Raw genomic sequence first — 17035 nt, 5'->3', positions numbered from 1 at the left:
AGTATTTGTTTGGAATTCTTATGAAGAAACTTTTTCTTCTTCTGGAATCCAGTTATGTCTCAATGCTTTAAAATGTTATCTCCCTACCACTGCCTGCACTGCCTGAATTAAAAACCACAAAATTAACACTTGCCCAATATCACAAGATCTGTTTTGTGGAATACAAAAGTATTAGCTTTTGAGAGGCATCCAAACTCTCTCTGTATCTGTTTAAGTGCCATGTTCATTTAAAAAGGAATGAGATAGTCTCATCTCACCAATATGTTTTACAAAATGAGAAATCAGCCACTTTCACAGATCTGGTGATATGGCTGGGTTTCCAATCTCTATGATCCTGGTATATTTTGGATCGTAAACCTTTAAAACAATGTATACTATAGTAAGATAACTTTAATATTAAAGAATTCAAACAGAGAAAGTGGAAAACTAGAATGATTCCAAACCCCGTTGCTAAGCTTTTCATTTAACAGTACCTGGCTCCAAGGACGGCTCTTCAATTTCCTGCAACAAAAAACATAAATAAAATTGTGCCAGATGGATGAAACTTAGAATTTACACCCCAAAGTATAACAACTAAGAAGGGAATTTTTAAAACACAGACAAGGAACCTCACAAATGCAACAGGCGAAGGAACCTGCTTGTTCCAGGCAAGAGCCTGCAGGAGAGTTGGTGCCACACTTCATCTACCTCGGCCCCAGGGGACTATCCATGTTTGTTGTTGTCCTGTGCTTTGCTGCATTTCCCAGCGCCTGGCAACATTATCACTTTTAATGGTGATGAACCCATCACATGGCTGTCTCAATTGTCTTAAATGCCTGGATAGCTGTACTTTCAGTTTTATAGTTTTATTGTCTAGCAGAATACCAGACACATTATACCAGATAATCATTTTTCACTAATGCAGTAATAGTTTCCAAAAATTCCAAAGATCAAGGGAAAGAAGGCATAGGTGACTTGACCCATGTTTTAACTGTGCGCGGTGGGCTCACAACACATACCTGCCCACCTACCTGGTCAATCGAGTTCCTACAGTATCACATGTGCCTTCTTCCTCATCTCTTCCAATCAATAACCCAGTGAGCCAGCTCTAATTCTTCAACATCCTTGAAGTCCTTCCCAGGAAGCCATTGTCAAGTCACACCACTGTTACTCCTTACCAACACCAGCACTTGGTTTTACTACCCCCATTCCTACCTCCTCCACACAGGCTCATCTGTACCTCATCCCACATCAGGCCAAGTCCTACACATTTAGTGCAGGGACCATGTGCTCACAGAGAGCCTGCCCAACTAAAGGAAGGGACTTTCAACGCGTGGTCACTGGCCCCTGCATTCCCTCTGCTCAAGGGACAATATTCTAGAATTCCAGCCAATTCTGATAAGCATTGTCTAGGTTCCAGGCAGAAATTTAAGCACTTTACATATACATATATTAACCAATCACCACACAGCCCTAGCAAGTTGGTTCTATTAGTATCATCCTTCTTTTCGAAGATTAGGAGTCAGGTACACTGTGGTGGACAAACTTGCTCAAGGACACACAGCAGAGCCGAGATCTGAGCAATGGTTGTGAGACCTGAGTCCACTGATCAGTCCAGGTCTCTACCCTCCGTTCTGTTTACACACAGGCAGGATGGCAACTAGCCTCCCTCCTTGTGCATCTGAGACAGCACAGGTGCTCAGTGTGTAAGTTACATGCACGTGAATGGTGTGCACAGTCCACCGGGCAGTGACCTGCTATCCTGGGGAGCCCTAGAAAACGGGTCACTTTTATAACAGTTTCATTTATTGGTAATCAAGTTTTTTTTCTTTTTCCATTTCACACTGGGAATGAAAGATTCTACACAGAAGGAAACAATCATTTTAGGCAAAATGATTCTCTCTTAACTTTCCCTAGACAAAAACGGGCTATATGTACTGTCCTGACTGGACAATGTACACACGACTGTTAAACCTGAGGAGACACTCAAGAAAATAAGCCTGCTCCTCCTTTTCTTTCTGAGTCAGGAACAGGCTGTCTCTGCAGCTAGAGAGACATTAATCTGAATGGTGAACCAAGTTTCACCAAGTTTTCTTCCGACTTGTACCCTCCTGGAGGCTGGCTGGCTTGTGGCTCACTGATAATACACCCGGCCCCTGTCTGGCAGAGAGAAATGAAGGTCCTGTCTGAAAGGTGGTTTCCAACTAATCAGCATAAGTTACATTATTAAAACAAGAAAAAACAAGGACTAGCATAAGCCTTTTTTTCATTTCCTCAAAAACGTTCTGAAAATCAGATACTCAGGTTTATTTCAACAGTTTAAACCAACATCGGTTGACAGAAAAAGTAAAAGGAAACTTAAGATCCATGTTAATGCAAACTATACCTAAAAGTCAGTCTACATCTTATTTGTTCTCATTTAACTTTTAACACAGGTGTTAGTTTAACCTGTGTTTGATAGCCAAGATGCTACAGTCATCAAGAAAACTGTCAACTTTTTGAGGACAATCTTCCCAAAGGGAAAATCAGAACCCATCTTTCCCAGCTGTGATGTCAGTGCTGTGGCCACCCCACCCCACCCTCCTGCACCCTTGTCTGAGCCCCATTCTTCTGTCCTGGGGAAGGAGGGAGGGGGTGCTGCCCTTGCAGTCTCATGTCTCACCTAGAAGTACTTCTACTGCAGAGGAGGCCCTCCAGGACAGACCCCACGGTTTGTTCTGTTACTGATCAAACTAACAAGAGCCCCCCAAAAGACCTGAGTCTTAACTGCAGAGACCTTCAATGCTGGTGGGGGAGTTGAAACAATGAGCCCTTCTCAATAGGCACAGGAAAGTTGAAAGCAAAACTCCCTCTAGGAGGCCAAAAAAGCAAAACAGATCTTGCAGTGACTTTTAGTTGGGACTGTATCAGAAGTGGATTCCAGAAACTGTAGTCTAACCTTTGATTTTAAAATTATTGAGCCATACAATAATTTACCTGCAATATAGTGAAGTCAGATGATGAAGTATCTAAATTGTTTATACTTTCTTTATCCTCTACCTGTAAAATAAACGGAGAATAAAATTTACAATACCAATAATAGAAATGCCTTCAAAGATGTCTCAGGGCTTCTATTTTTTAATCGCCTTTTCTGTCTAACTGAGAAACATTCATCCTTTTGGAAATAACATAATCCACTGAATTAACGGCACTGAAAAAACGCAATGTATGAGTTAAGTGTATGGAATCTGGAATTACCTTGGCCTTCATTCCTATTCTCATATGAGCTACTGCCTGAAGATGTTCACCTTTACCTTTTTACCCTCCAATTTTCCCAACTGAAAAACTGGCATAATAGCATCTATGTATCTGTGGTTAACAGGATGAAAGGAACTAACAGCTAATGTCTGGCAGACAGAATTCAGTAAGTAATACTCACCATAATTGTATTGTACCCTGGATTTCATCCTAACACAATAAAAGCTAAGGCTTTAAAAACAAGGTCACAGTATTCTAAGACTGACTAGGGGAGTACCAATCCAATGACAGCAAAAGACCAACTTTCCACCTGTTTTGGTATTTGAGGCATCGCAGCTATTACATTACAGAGAAATCTCCTATAACAAGAAGGCTAGAATAGTGTCCTCAAGATGCTTAATGCTGCACTATTCAAATGGAGAGCAGATACAATTATTCCTCACAAGACACCATTTTTCAATGAAGCAAAGTGTGCCTTTCAGACTCATCTGTGATGTGAATGGACCAGCCAAACATTGTACTGAAATGGCATTAAAAGAACATAATTCCAAATTTAGTTATTATCTGTTACACTGTTTGAGGAATTTTTACATTTAGGGTACACCCTAGAGACCCTGCTGAGGTACCTACACCATGTTCTTGAAGCTGCTCTGGAAGTTCTTTCATCTCCCCCTCCACAAGCTCTCTACTGTCAGACAGGGACTCCTGGAGGTTTTCAGCATCATCATCTTCCACACAGTCTGCAACACTCCCGTTATCAATCTCTGCTTCATCCAACACACTGATATCCATCATGTCAATGTCCTGTAAGTTCTCCAAACTGGTCTCAACATCCTCCTGTGATAAAGAAAAATACAAGCATCAGATGACAGGCCCTGGTCCATGCACGGAGCTGATCACTGATGAGGTTCACATACCTGTCCATCCCCAGAATTTTCTTCTAGCCCATTATCTTCCACACCCTCTTCTTCTGGTTTGCGCCCTGGAGAAATAATTTGTAGCATGAGATCAAAGATATGTATTTTTCAGAAGTGACAACTTTCACTTTTATACACCCTAAGCAGTACAGAAAGACAACCTAAAACACCTGTGGGACTTCTCCGTTTAGGAACACAGTAATCCAGGAATAGTTAAATCCAATCTGGATAAGGGAGTTCCCTACTACCCCTAGTAGAAGTGGTTCTCTTCTTATCAACTAGCTGTGGAAGTATGAGGCACTAGAAATGGGTTCTTAATAAGGTGGAAGGAACCAGACCTTTTCCAGGCCTGCCCGTCATGTTAAGTGGCTTTGGTTATGGGGAGAAGAGTATCGCATACAAATGTGCTGCTGTGGGGAATTCCCTGGAACTCCAGTCGTTAGCATTCTGTGTTTTACTACAGATGTTTCAGGTTCAAAACTTGGTAGGTGAACTAAAATCCCACAAGCCTGGCATAGCAAAAACCAAACAAAACCCAAACTAACAAAAAACCACACAAACCAGAACAATCAATCAAACAAAAAAGATTATATGTGCTGCTTTTTGCTTAAGGAATGTGGAACATGTTTACCCAGAGACAACCACATAAAAGGAATACACAGAAAAGCAAAAAGAAAGTATAATTCCTTTCAGAATTTTACCACCTAAGAGTTAGTCCTGGAGCTATCATACAGTGGGGCATGGATATCCTTCCATGCTGTGCTACGAACATACACATACTCTTTTAAAAACTGTGCTGCCATTTTATAATCCTTTCACTTACTACCTTGTGAATAGCTTTCTATATTCTTTCATAGCATTATATGGTTTGTGTGAGTATGTGCACAGTCGTGTGCAACCCTATGAACTGAGGCCACCAAGCCTCTCTGTCCATGTGATCTTCAGGGAAGGATACTTGAGTGGGTTGCCATTTCCTACTTCAGGGGATCTTCCCAACTGAGAAGATTTCCTGCTGCATCTCCTACACTGGGCAGGTGGATTCTTCTTTTTTTAAAAAAAATACTTACTTTTAATTGATGATTGCTTTACAATATTGCTTTGATTTCTATCGCACATTAACATGAATTAACCACAGGTGTACGTATGTCCTCTCCCATCTAGGTTATTACACAGTCTCAGTTTGAGTTCCCTGAGTTATATAGCAAACTCCCAGTGGCGCTCTATTTACATATGTTAGTGCAGCTTCCATGCTACTCTCTCCATTCATCCCACTGTTTTCCTCTTCTTGACACTCTATGTCTGCATCTATTGGCAAGTGGATTCTTTACCACTGAGCCACCTGGGAAGCACCATCATTCTCCAAATTAAAGATAAGAAATTCATCTAGTAAGACATCACTTTGCACACGAAGGTCCAATTAGTAAAAGCTACGGTTTTTCCAGCAGTCATGTACGGAACTGAGAGTTGCACCATAAAGCAGACTGAGGGCCAAAAAAATGATGCTTTCGAATTGTGGTGCTGGAGAAGACTCTTGAGATGTCCTTGGACTGCAAGGAGATCAAACCAGTCAGGCCTAAAGGGAATCAGCCCTGAATAATCACTAGAAGGACTGATGCTAAAGCTGAAGCTCCAATACCTTGGCTACCTGATGCAAAGAGCCAACTCATTAGAAAAGCTGGTAAAGATTGAGGGCAAAAGGAGCAGAGGGCGGCAGAGCATGAGATCATTAGATAGCATCACTGACTCACTGGACATGGATTTGAGCAAACTCTGGGAGATAGTGAAGGACAAGGAAGTCTGACTTGGTGCATTCTATGGGGTTGCAAAAAGTCGGGATGACTTAACAATTAACAACAATCATTTGTACCATAATTCATACTTTAGAATTTTCCTATACCATGTGTTACTTGATTTTTCCATATTCTAACTTCACTCACGTTTTCTGAATTTTTTTTTTCCCCCAGAAATATTTTAATGGCAAATAGCCTTGGTAGTTGGCTGGGAACCTCGGTATCCTATGGCAAAACATGCCCCGAGCTTCAAAAATGTCTGGAACTCAACCTAGTGGTCTTTATAAATAAGCTAGGAAGATATACGAGCAACAGACTCGTACCATTCTAGAATACACACATTGGCTTTTGCCCAGTTCCAGTGAGTTAGTAGGAAAAAATCTAAGCAGACTACCAGAAACTTGCCACCCTTTCTACTGTCTTTCTCCCTTTCACAAGAAGGCAGCAGGTTTTCATCAGGCAGATCCAGATCTCACTATAAGCAGGACGCACAGGTACACTGCAGCCTGAATCCCTTCCAGGGGAGAATTCTCCCAGGTAAGAAATGCCCTAACAAGCAATGTCAAGAGAATGTGCAGTCCTAAGAACATCCAGTCTTCAATATGGAAAACACATCCCCATCGGGATGCTTACAAACAATCACTATTTGGGGAAAGATACCCTACTTTCCAAAGATGAAAAACAATGTGTCTCAATGAATCCGAAATTAATGTGAATGAGAAATATCACTGTGGCAAAAACTAAAGCAACTGTTTTTGGTACTACTAAGAGAAAAGGTACCCTTCAAATTCTTCCTCCAAAGAGTAAAAAGGCCTCCCACATTCGCAATCTCCAAACCACAGGCCCATGCAGCTTCGCAGTTCTTGTCTAACTTTCTCCCAGCCCCACTGCCTGGGATTTCCATTTCTTCTCGCATTAAGCTTCTACTTCAGGGAGAATGTCCAACTCAACTGTTAGTTAGACCCCTCCACAGACTCCTGCTGGAAATTCCCCCAGGACCCAGTGTGGCTGGCTGCACGTGGGAAGGTATTTTTAAAAATGTGTTTGATTACACAAATACATTCTCACAAGTATACTCATTAAAAGATTCTCACCACTTCACAGTAAATTTTAGTTTACTAATAAAAGATCCACCTTCATAAATACATGAAAAAGTTCTTTTCCCTTCTCCCCGTTGCACTTCTAAGAGGTAACCATTGTTGTCAGCTTGGTGGCCCTTGAAAACATCTTGTGGATTTACACACGTACCATTCAAATGAAAATGAACTTGCTATGTAAAGGAATCACACTGTATGTATATTCTGTAACTTGCTTCTGTTAATAAAGGCCTTGGAAAATTATCTTGCCCTATACGCTGACTCACCTCCATGGTTAGTTTCACAGTTTGGTCACCCCTGCCACGAAAGATGCTTTATTCATTTACCATCTCCAATAACTACTCACTTCCTCACACCCTTGTCAATGTGGATTACTGAGAATTATGTACCAGTTTACCAGTGTAATTGGCAAAAATGATATTGTCATTATTTTTATTTGCTTTCCTTTAAGAATTTTTCTTTTTTGTATATAGGCCTTGTTTGTTTCTTCTTTTATCTGTGACTTGTCTATTCATGAAAATGAAGTCAAAGTGTTAGTTGCTTAGTTGTGTCTGACTCTTGTGACCCCGTGGACTGTAGCCTGCCAGGCTCCTCTGTCCATGGGATTTCCCAGGAAAGAATACTGGAGTGGGTTGCCATTTCCTTCTCCAAGATCTTCCCGACCCAGGGACTGAACCCAGGTCTCCTGCATTGCAGGCAGATTCATTACCGTCTGAGCCACCAAGGAGGTCTCTTTTCTGAACTCAATTGGTTATTTTCTTATTAGTTCATAGGAATATTGAATGCTTTCTGGATGTTTATATGCTGTAACATTTTCTCCCAATTATATCTATTTCTGGTATCTTTCATTAAGAAAATCTTATATTCTACCATTAAAATGAAAGCAAGAACGCAACAGTTTTTCAATTTGAGTTATTCTTCTGTATTTTCTTTTTGATGAATATTAAAACAGACAAATCTCAAAGAGTCTTTTAGGTTACTTTGAGGGGAATTGGGAACATTATGCCATCAAGTCATCATATCTAGGAAAACTTTCTCAAAATTACTTATGTCATACTACTTAAATATTTCCTTGTAGCTTTACCTATTACTTGAGAATACTGTATCTATTTTTAATGTCCTCTGGCAATACCTTGCTTAAGTCTTTGACTTGCAAATGACGTTTCATTGGCAAGTCAAAAACAAAGCAGAACAATTAAAACCAGTTAGCAAGTTTTGCAAGTGCATTGTTCATATTAGCCATTCCCCCCCCCCCCCCCATTTCTTAAGCCTTCATTGGCTCATTTTGGATTGCTTCACTAGTATTTAATTTCATGAGGTACAGGAAGACTAAAGGACCTCAGAGACCCAGCAGTGGCCAAGAATTTGACACCTGCAGCAAAGAGTAGGGCTTCCATGGTAAAGAATTTGCCTGCAATGCAGGAGACCCCTGGATTCCTGGGTTGGGAAGATCCCCTGGAGAAGGGATAGGCTACCCACTCCCTTAGTCTTGGGGTTCCCTGGTGGCTCAGTCGCTAAAAAATCTGCCTGCAATGCGGGAGACCTGGGTTTGAGCCCTGGGTTGGAAGATCCCCTGGAGGAGGGCATGGCAACCTGCTCTCTTCTATGGGCTTCCCTGGTGGCTCAGATGGTAAAGAATCTGCCTGCAACAAAGGAGACCTGGGTTCCATCCCTGGGTTGGGAAGATCCCTGGAGAAGGGAACAGCCACCCAGACCAGTATTCTGGCCTGGAGAATTCCATGGATGGAGAAGCCTGGCAGGCTACAGTCCATGGGACCGCCAAGAGCTGAACACAACTGAGAGACTTTCACTTCAGCAAAGAGTACACTAGCACTCTGCAAAAATGAAGAAGGGCACCTGGAAGAGATGGCTGATTCCCAGAGCAGGGCAGGGAAAGCAAACAGACACTGGAACACCCTCTTGTGCCAGAAAGTAAGTGTTCCAAAGAGTGATGTGAACATGTTAAGAAGATACTGGGGCCAGCTTGCAAGAGTCTAACAGGGAGAATTTGAACATCAAAATAAATATCACAAAGGCTTATCATCTAATGAATAAGAATCTCTAAAGTTCACACTGATAAGTGGGGGAGAAGTGCAAGCTACTAACTCTTAAGGAAGAAATCCAACACTATAGATGGAATGATGAATTTAGAAAATCACCACTGGACAACCACAGCCATCAGTGGATGCTGACACTAGTGGAGGGTGAAAGATGGTATTTTTAAGTCTCCGAGTATCCTCCCCATAGATACAATTAAAAACTCTCCTGTGGAGAAACCCAACCAATACCACCTCAAGTTACCTGCCCAAATTGTCAGGATGTGCCTCTAAGGAAGACATGTAACAACAGAGAAAAATAACACTTCCAGTGGTATTTCTGACAAAAGTGTGTGATTCGAACCTAAACATGAGGGGAAAAAAAAAAAACACCACCAGAAATATCCCCAATAAACCCAAATTGAAAAACAGGCTTCAAAATAGGTGGTCTGTGCTCTTCAGAAAATGGTAATGTCACCAATACAAACAAAGGCTTGGGAACTGTTGTAGATTAAAGGAGACCAAAAAGATGTGCCATGACAACTGAAGGCAAAAGACCCTAGAATTTTTTTCTTCTGTGTATGAAGAACATTACTGGAATAAATGATTAAATAAGGTCTAAGCTTAAACAACAGCATTATTCCAATATTAATTTCTTGATTTTGGGAACTACGTACATAGTTATGTAATGTTCTTGCTTTTAGAAAATGCTGTAGTATGTAGGAGCAAAGAGGCACATACTTGCAACTTATTCTGAAACAGTTCAGGGGAAAAGGAAAAAATACATATGTATTACATCTGTTTTATCCTTTTCTTTCTCCCTCTTCCCCTCCCCTCCTACCCTCCCTCTCTCCAGAATGAAAAGGATAAAACAAATGTATTAAAATGGTAGCATTTCAGGAATCTAGGTGAGAATTCACGAAAATTTCTTGTATTTTTCTTGTATCTTTTCTAAGCATGAAATTATGTCCCCCAAAAAAAGATACACTGTACATTCATGCTCAAAGTTTTTGTGGACCTATGCTTTCATTTATTTTGGCTAAAGACACAGAAATAGAATAATTTGGGATGTATTAACATTTCAGTTGAATTTTTAAAAATTTTATGTGCCAATTTTTCTCCCAAAAGTTGCATCATTTTATATACTCCACAGCAGTGTATGGGGAAGTTTGTTTTTCTAAATCTTTGCCATTTTAATAGTTGTTTTCTAGTATTTCTAATCATTTTAATTTTCATTTCCTTGATAGCTAAACATAACAATTTTTGATGTGGTCACTGGCCATTTACTTATATTCTCTTGTGAAGTATCTATTCAAAACATTGCCAATTATTAAAATGTATTTGATTGCTTAAAAACATGCTAACTTTGCTTTTCTAGTTAAATTACTTTAAATGATCTATGAAACAAAGTACTGGTGCAAAACTAGTTTGGAAGCTTTCCAGGATTCTGACTAAAATAATCAGATTTCAAAGTATTTTGAGTTTGTTCAAATAGCACAGAAGAAGAAACTCTTATTTTCAGTAAAAATCTTAAAATTTAATAAGGCAGTTGTAAAATAAATCAAGAGAACTTATAAAGTAGCCCTACTGAATATGAAAAAGTACTGTAAAACTTCAGAATAGAATGACTGTAAGCATCTAAGAAACCAGACAGAAAACAGTTTGTATTGGGAATTCCTGGCAGTCCAGTGGTTAGGACTCTATGAGCTCACTGCCTAGGGCCTAGGCTCAATCCCTGGTCAGAGAACTAAGATTCCACAAGCCACACAGTACAGAAACCTATGCCGTTTTTTGCTTTGAATGGTTCCACTTCCCGTGAAGTTTCATAACAGACAAAGCTAATCATCTATGGTCAAAGTAACAGTATTCTCCCCCTGCCTCCGGACAGAGGGACAAGCAGGGATTATGACTGGGCAAGAGCACTAGGAATTTAGTAGAAATGTATCACACTGGGACTTCCCTGGTGGTCCAGTGGCTAAGACTCCACACTCCCAATGCAGGGGACCCAGGTTCGATCCCTGTTCAGGGAACTAAATCCCACATGCTGCAATGAAGACCCGGTATGGCCAAATAAATAAACAATAAGTATTTTTAAAATCACATTATTTTGATCCCTATTTAACTTCACATCATATGCAAAAATAAATTCCAAATGAACTCAAAATAAAACTATAAATACTACTTTGCGATGCAGATTTTTTAAAAAAGTAATTTTAAAGCAAAGGACTGCCTCTTAAAATACAACATAAAATCTAAAACCAAATAAAACAGGTTAACTGCATTGCCTGTATTAAAGATTAAAACTTTAAAGAGAAAATCATCACAAATTAGTTAAGTCAAAACAAACTAGTTAAGTCAAATGAAAGACTAGGAAAAAAACAATCGACATTTTACAGAGCGAGCACTCTCAAAAGACAAGCAGAAAAATGAGCAAAGGGCGTGAAAAGGCAATTGAGAAAATACAGATGGGCAATTATCAGAAATTTTCTAATCTGTGAAGAAATGTAAATGGACACTTTACCTGTGGAGAAATTCAGACAAATACAAGGAAAATAATATTTAGCATTAAGCAAGAATTTAAACAAACAGGTACCTGCCCATGTTGCTAGTTATTAACCAGTAGAGCCTGTTGGAAAGCCACTTGCTAATAACTATTTCAAAAATAAATGTACATATCTTTTGACCCCAGAATTCTACTTCTCTCAGGTAACAAAAAAGTAATCCTTCAGCAGAGATAACTCTGGCACATGGACATGCTGAAAACCAGAACAAACTGAGGAGCTCAACTACAGTAAGAAGGACGAACACTTAGCCATTAAAAGAATGAGGTCTTTATTTTCTGCATTATTGAAAATGTCCTTTACATGCTAAGTGAAAAAAGTAAATTAAAGGATTTTGTGCATAGTATGGATTTTTTTTAATGGAAAGACAAAACTACAGTGGGTTTCTGGTTACATCTTTCTGCATTTGTTGTTAGGTAATGGTAGACACACAGAAAAATCTGGGAAAATATGCCTACTTTTAATAATGGATTGTCTCCTTTATTTAATGCATATTTGTGTTCCTAAAAACCCTAACACAAGGATTTCTTTTTCTTAAAAACAAAAACAAACTCCATGGGCTATATCCCCTGCCCACCCACCGCCCCCCCATAAAATGTCTTTCTCTGATTTTTCAGTACTCTGCTTTGGCAAAAACATCGACTTAGGCAAGTCAAAATGCACAACAAACTGCAGACCACACAAGTGATGTCACTCCAAAGTGATGACACTGACTGCTATTCTCCCAGAGCTAATATACCACAGCGTAGTCCATATTGGTGCCTGCCTCTCAGACATTTCACACCCAGGTCTTCACCACTGGCCAGGTAAAAACATTTCATTTCGGGGCCTGAGCAATAAAACTTTCAATTACCTAGAGAATTTTCAAGACGGCCCAACTGCCTGGTTTTAGCTGATCCTTTCTTAAACAGTAGTTGAATGTCACTGAATTCAATTAGGAATTCAATTTATTGAGTAAATACTAGCAGGAAGGAAGACAAGGAAGAAGCAGACCCTGTCCTCAACAACCTAATTGCGACACAAGGCAGGATGATGTCAGCATTGAAACTCAGGCCAGGGCTGTGCAGAGGACCTAAGGAGAGAAGACTTGCTACTGGTGAGATCAGAAGTTGTCTCGTGATGAACGAGGACTCGAATCCAGACAGATGGGGAAGAGGAGTGGATGGAGTAAACCACAGGTTTGGGACCTAATTGCAGGTGGATGTAATAGAGGAACGTGGGGGGGGGGGGGGGGGGAGCGTGAAGGGACCATCTGGGGCAATGGTGAGGGTCTTTAATGCCATGTGGAACCTGGTTTTTATGCGGTAGACAGTTTTTGAAAGCAGCATCTGTAAAAGTGATGACTCTGTTTTTGCCCAGGTGGTATTTAAAAGGGAAGTTATTTTCCACAAGTCAGAGCAATAGGAGACTCAAGTAATCCTAAACACTCTCTACCTCAAGAAGGTTAAGACTCTGGATAAGCAACAGCTGCCGAGAAACCTACAGAAGAAAATAAGTAAAGGTGTCAGTACCTCTTCTGTGCCAAGACTTCCCAAATCCCATGGAAACAAAAATACAACGGAGAGATCTTGAAAAAAAAAAAATGCACACCTTCATTCAAGGTCCATCAAAGATTCACAGGGCAGTCCACAGGCACATTAGCAGAGGAAGCCAGTTTGAAAGAAGTTCCTAACATCACCCTCCATACCTTTGCTGGATCTCTTTGATGTCTTCTTATTTCCTTCAGAGGTAATTTCAATTTCATCAGGATTACCTCCCTCATCTTCAATTGCCTAAAGGGAAGGCAAAAGAAAAGTTCACCCAAAAAGGCAGCACGCAGACTTGACTTTCACAGAAGCTTCAGGGGCTGATCTGGAAAGGGCCTCTCCCCACTCATTCAGCCCTTCTTTCTGTTGCAGCAAGGGCGGGCCCCAGAGGTAGACTGATTCTACCGTACCTTGGCTGCCTGGTCTTAGGCAGGCTTACTTAATTGTTCCGAGTTTGTTTTTCACTCTGGCATGAGGGACTAATTAAAGTTCTTACCCTGGAAAACTGTCATGAAAATTCTTATTAGTCAGGTAAAGCAAGCACACACCAGACATTTGACTTATTTTTAACATTATCACCACAATCTGACAGATCCTAATCCTGGGTGCAAAAGAACTCAAAAAGGGAGAAGCAAACTCACTAATTACCTATGACGTCACTCAGCGATGTGTTATTAGACACTCCCTGATCCCCTCTCGATTCCACGCCTCAATTAGCACCATCTGGACAGAATAGGGATGTGCAATGGATGGGACACCGACTACCTCATCCCTCATGAATCTCTGACTCCTAAGGTCTTTCTCTCAACCACTAGGGGACCTGCTTCATTGGACACAGAACCCTAAGGATTTTTGAGTGAGTGCCGCCTCCCATCCCAAGACTACGAATTGCTCCAGTTAAGCAGCTCCCAGGAACGCTCAGCACAGTGCAGGCCACTAAGGAGGCAACCAGGAGCAAAAGAAACAAAGAAACCCTCACCCCCACAAAACAAACAAAAGAACATGTACTGAGCCTGTCAATGCTGATATCCCCAGACACCAGGCCTCGGATTTTAACTTTTGGAAACCCTTTCTCTCCTGGATAGTCTTGGGAACCCATGTTCTATTTTAAAATCAGTTTCAAATGCTGTTTTGTTTGTAAGCAGTTTCAGAAGTCTCAAAGATTCTCACCAGTATTCTAGCTTGGTAAAGTCCAAGTTCAGAATGAGGCTTGGGGGCTCCGCACCTAACCTATACTTGGAACAAAGAAACCTCTCCCTCTTCTCTGAAGCCAGAGCCAGAAGGAAGATTTGGAGTTATGCCCTGGCATGAAGGAGGGCTCAAACAAAAAGTGCCTTCCTTACCTTCTGCCTGGAGACAAAAGATTCTGGACCACCAGCAGCAGAAAACAACTACCTCACAAGAAAGTGGACCAGTCTGCCTCTCAGATGGTCTCCAGGTGTAGTGTTTACAGGGTCGTCCCCAGGGGGACGGTAGGCTATGAGTCATCCTTTTAGGCCTTGCCAAATTAGACTCTGTTGCCTCCACCTTTCCCTGTTTTGCTTTTCTACAAAAATAAATAAACCAGAGAAGGGACAAAACACTCTGTGACAAAAGTAGAAGAGAAGAACTCCAGTTACTTCCAGACTTGCTCGGGCAGAGTGGCAGATGGGTGTATATGCTGATGGTGTTTGTGTATTTTGAGCACATCCCTAATAGAAGAGCAAGAAGCGCTGGATTTTTCCTCTCAGAGACCCTAGTGGAAGATCATACCAGCCTCAACCACCAACTTGACAGGGAGGTTCAATGCTCTATCAACATCAAAGGCTTGTGGATTATCTGGGGGAATAATGGCTAAAGCCCTCCAATTTAGCTTTGTTGACAAGAGGCCCTGAAGCTACTAACACGGATCACAGGTCCCTGGGTGCCAACCCTCCCCTTCTTGCATACTCTCCAGGTAAACACTTCAGTGGTGAACTGCCTGCCCTGTCGTCTTAGAGGGGAGTCAGTATCCATAGTGAAAGAAACACACACTCGAGTTACAAATGCCCCACTGACTCCGAGCATAACTCATCCCTCTCAAGCCAGAACTTCCTCAACCGGATAATAGGAAATTACCCTCACTTCCTCTAAACAGCAATTAATAAATAAAACCCTGATCCTCTGTTGTTTGTGAGGCAAGAGAGGGTGGAATGAGTCACAAACTGCACAGCTTAGGGAAATAAGGTGGGGGTTGGATAAGTGACAAGGCTTAGAGATCACAGAGAAGTCCTGCAACAAGAGAGATGGTGAAAGAAAGAATTCACCAGAATCAGACAGCACAAGGAAAGCGGAAGAGCACAATTTCTTAACCCCTTGCTTTTCAAACGTATCCCTCAGAATCCCACCCGGCAAGAAGGGTCAGAACCTCCAGTCTGCAAATACCAAATACCTCCAGTTGTTACAAGAGTTTAGGGCTTCCCTCATAGCTCAGCTGTTAAATCATGTGCCTGCAATGCAGGAGTCCCAGGTTCCATTCCCGGGTCGGGAAATACCCCTGGAGAAGCAAATGGCAACCCACTCCAGTATTCTTGCCTGGAGAATCCCATGGACAGAAGAGCCTGGCGGGCACAGTCCATGGGATCGCAAGAGTCGGACACGATATAGCGACTAAACCACCACCACCAAACAGTGGTACACAGAGAAAAGTCCATTGTGACAACGATTGCCCCTCAAGCGTTCACATGTATCAGGCAGCACGCCAAGCCCATTTTGTGCCATCTTACTTAATCCGAACGCGAGAGAATTCTTTTGGACACAAGGAGAAACAGGCCTAGAGGGAGTTAAAATGTCTTCCGCTCTCAAAATCGAGTCACGGAGACTGGCATAGTCCTTATTTCTTAAGTCTAACGGTAGGTTTCATTTCTTTATTACAAACAGCACTTTCCCTGCCAGGCTGAGTCCCCGAGCCCGTGCTGGCAAATCCCTAAGCCATTCCCCCCAACCCAGCTCCCGATACCCTTTTGATAAGGTTACTTCGTAAACCACCCCCCATTCTCGGCTTCTAGGCCCTAACGGATCAAGCAGCATCTCTCTCCCCAGAGGAGGCCCCCGCATCCAACACATGCTCCGAAAATCGCCCGGCCTGCGTTCAAATTTCGACCTCCCCTCCCCGGCCGAGTGACCTTGGCCGAGTCCCCTGACTCCCCGGGCGGAGCGAGGATTTCAGGTTCCGCGTCCACTCTCTGAGATCGGGATGAAAGCAGCCGAAGGAAGCCCTAAAAAGCAGGGGCTGATGCGGATAACACAAGCTCTCGGCCGATGTCACCCGCCACCTCAAACTTCCCCCGTTCGCGTCGAGATTTTCTTGTTCTTGCCCCGATGCAGCGCTGGGCTTTGAACTTGGGCCAGCCGGGGCTCGGCGATCCCGCTCAGGCCTGGGAAAAGTAGGGACAGGCCCGGGGCAGGCCGCAAACGGACCTCCAGGCGAGGAGGCCCCCCGAAGCGGTCGCCGGAGTTCCCCGACCCACCTCCCACCCACCCCTAGGGTCCCAGCTCTACCTTTCTAAGTCGCTCCATCAAAGCGCTCTTGTTGCCGCTCGAATCCAGGTTCCGTTTTTTCAGCTCGGCCCGCAGATCGATCACCCTAAGGTCGGTGAGGCGCCGCGTCCCGGTCTCCGACGAGGCGGAGCTCAGAGCCGCTGCGCCCGCCGCACCAGAATCGCCTAAGCCGGACAGAGACTCCGCCATTCCAGGGACCCTGGCTCCGCCGACTACTTCACACAGAACCGGGCCGGGTTTACCTCGGCTTTCAGCACAAAATGGCGCCGCCTGCGAGGGAACCGCTCCGGCCGCCCCTGTGCGACTCGTTTCTGCGCAGGCGTATCCGGCGCGGGTTCGACGCTCGCGGCCGCGTCTGCCCATGCGTGGTGAG

General features: G+C 42.6%; 1 protein-coding gene across 6 annotated transcripts in view; it reads right to left on the bottom strand.

The window, feature by feature from the left end:
- The window catches only part of SAFB (scaffold attachment factor B), a 60339-nt gene that overhangs the window by 11769 nt on the left and 31535 nt on the right, over positions 1-17035 (bottom strand). For 4 of the 6 annotated variants that reach the window (XM_043466292.1, XM_043466296.1, XM_043466295.1 and 1 more), the window contains 5 exons: positions 13305-13389; positions 4134-4198; positions 3847-4053; positions 2956-3018; positions 474-501 (listed from right to left, as the gene is read on the bottom strand). In XM_043466292.1, coding sequence (XP_043322227.1) covers positions 474-501; positions 2956-3018; positions 3847-4053; positions 4134-4198; positions 13305-13389 — 448 coding nt within the window. Of the gene's footprint in view, positions 1-473; positions 502-2955; positions 3019-3846; positions 4054-4133; positions 4199-13304; positions 13390-16662; positions 17001-17035 lie in introns of those variants that run through there. The other 2 variants (XM_043466298.1, XM_043466297.1) reach the window with 2 other exon arrangements.

This window comes from Cervus canadensis, chromosome 4 (genome assembly GCF_019320065.1).
Source record: "Cervus canadensis isolate Bull #8, Minnesota chromosome 4, ASM1932006v1, whole genome shotgun sequence".
Lineage (NCBI taxonomy): Eukaryota > Metazoa > Chordata > Mammalia > Artiodactyla > Cervidae > Cervus > Cervus canadensis.
The sequence above is the reverse complement of the archived record's forward strand: the minus strand, read 5'-3'. Positions and strand labels throughout refer to the sequence as shown.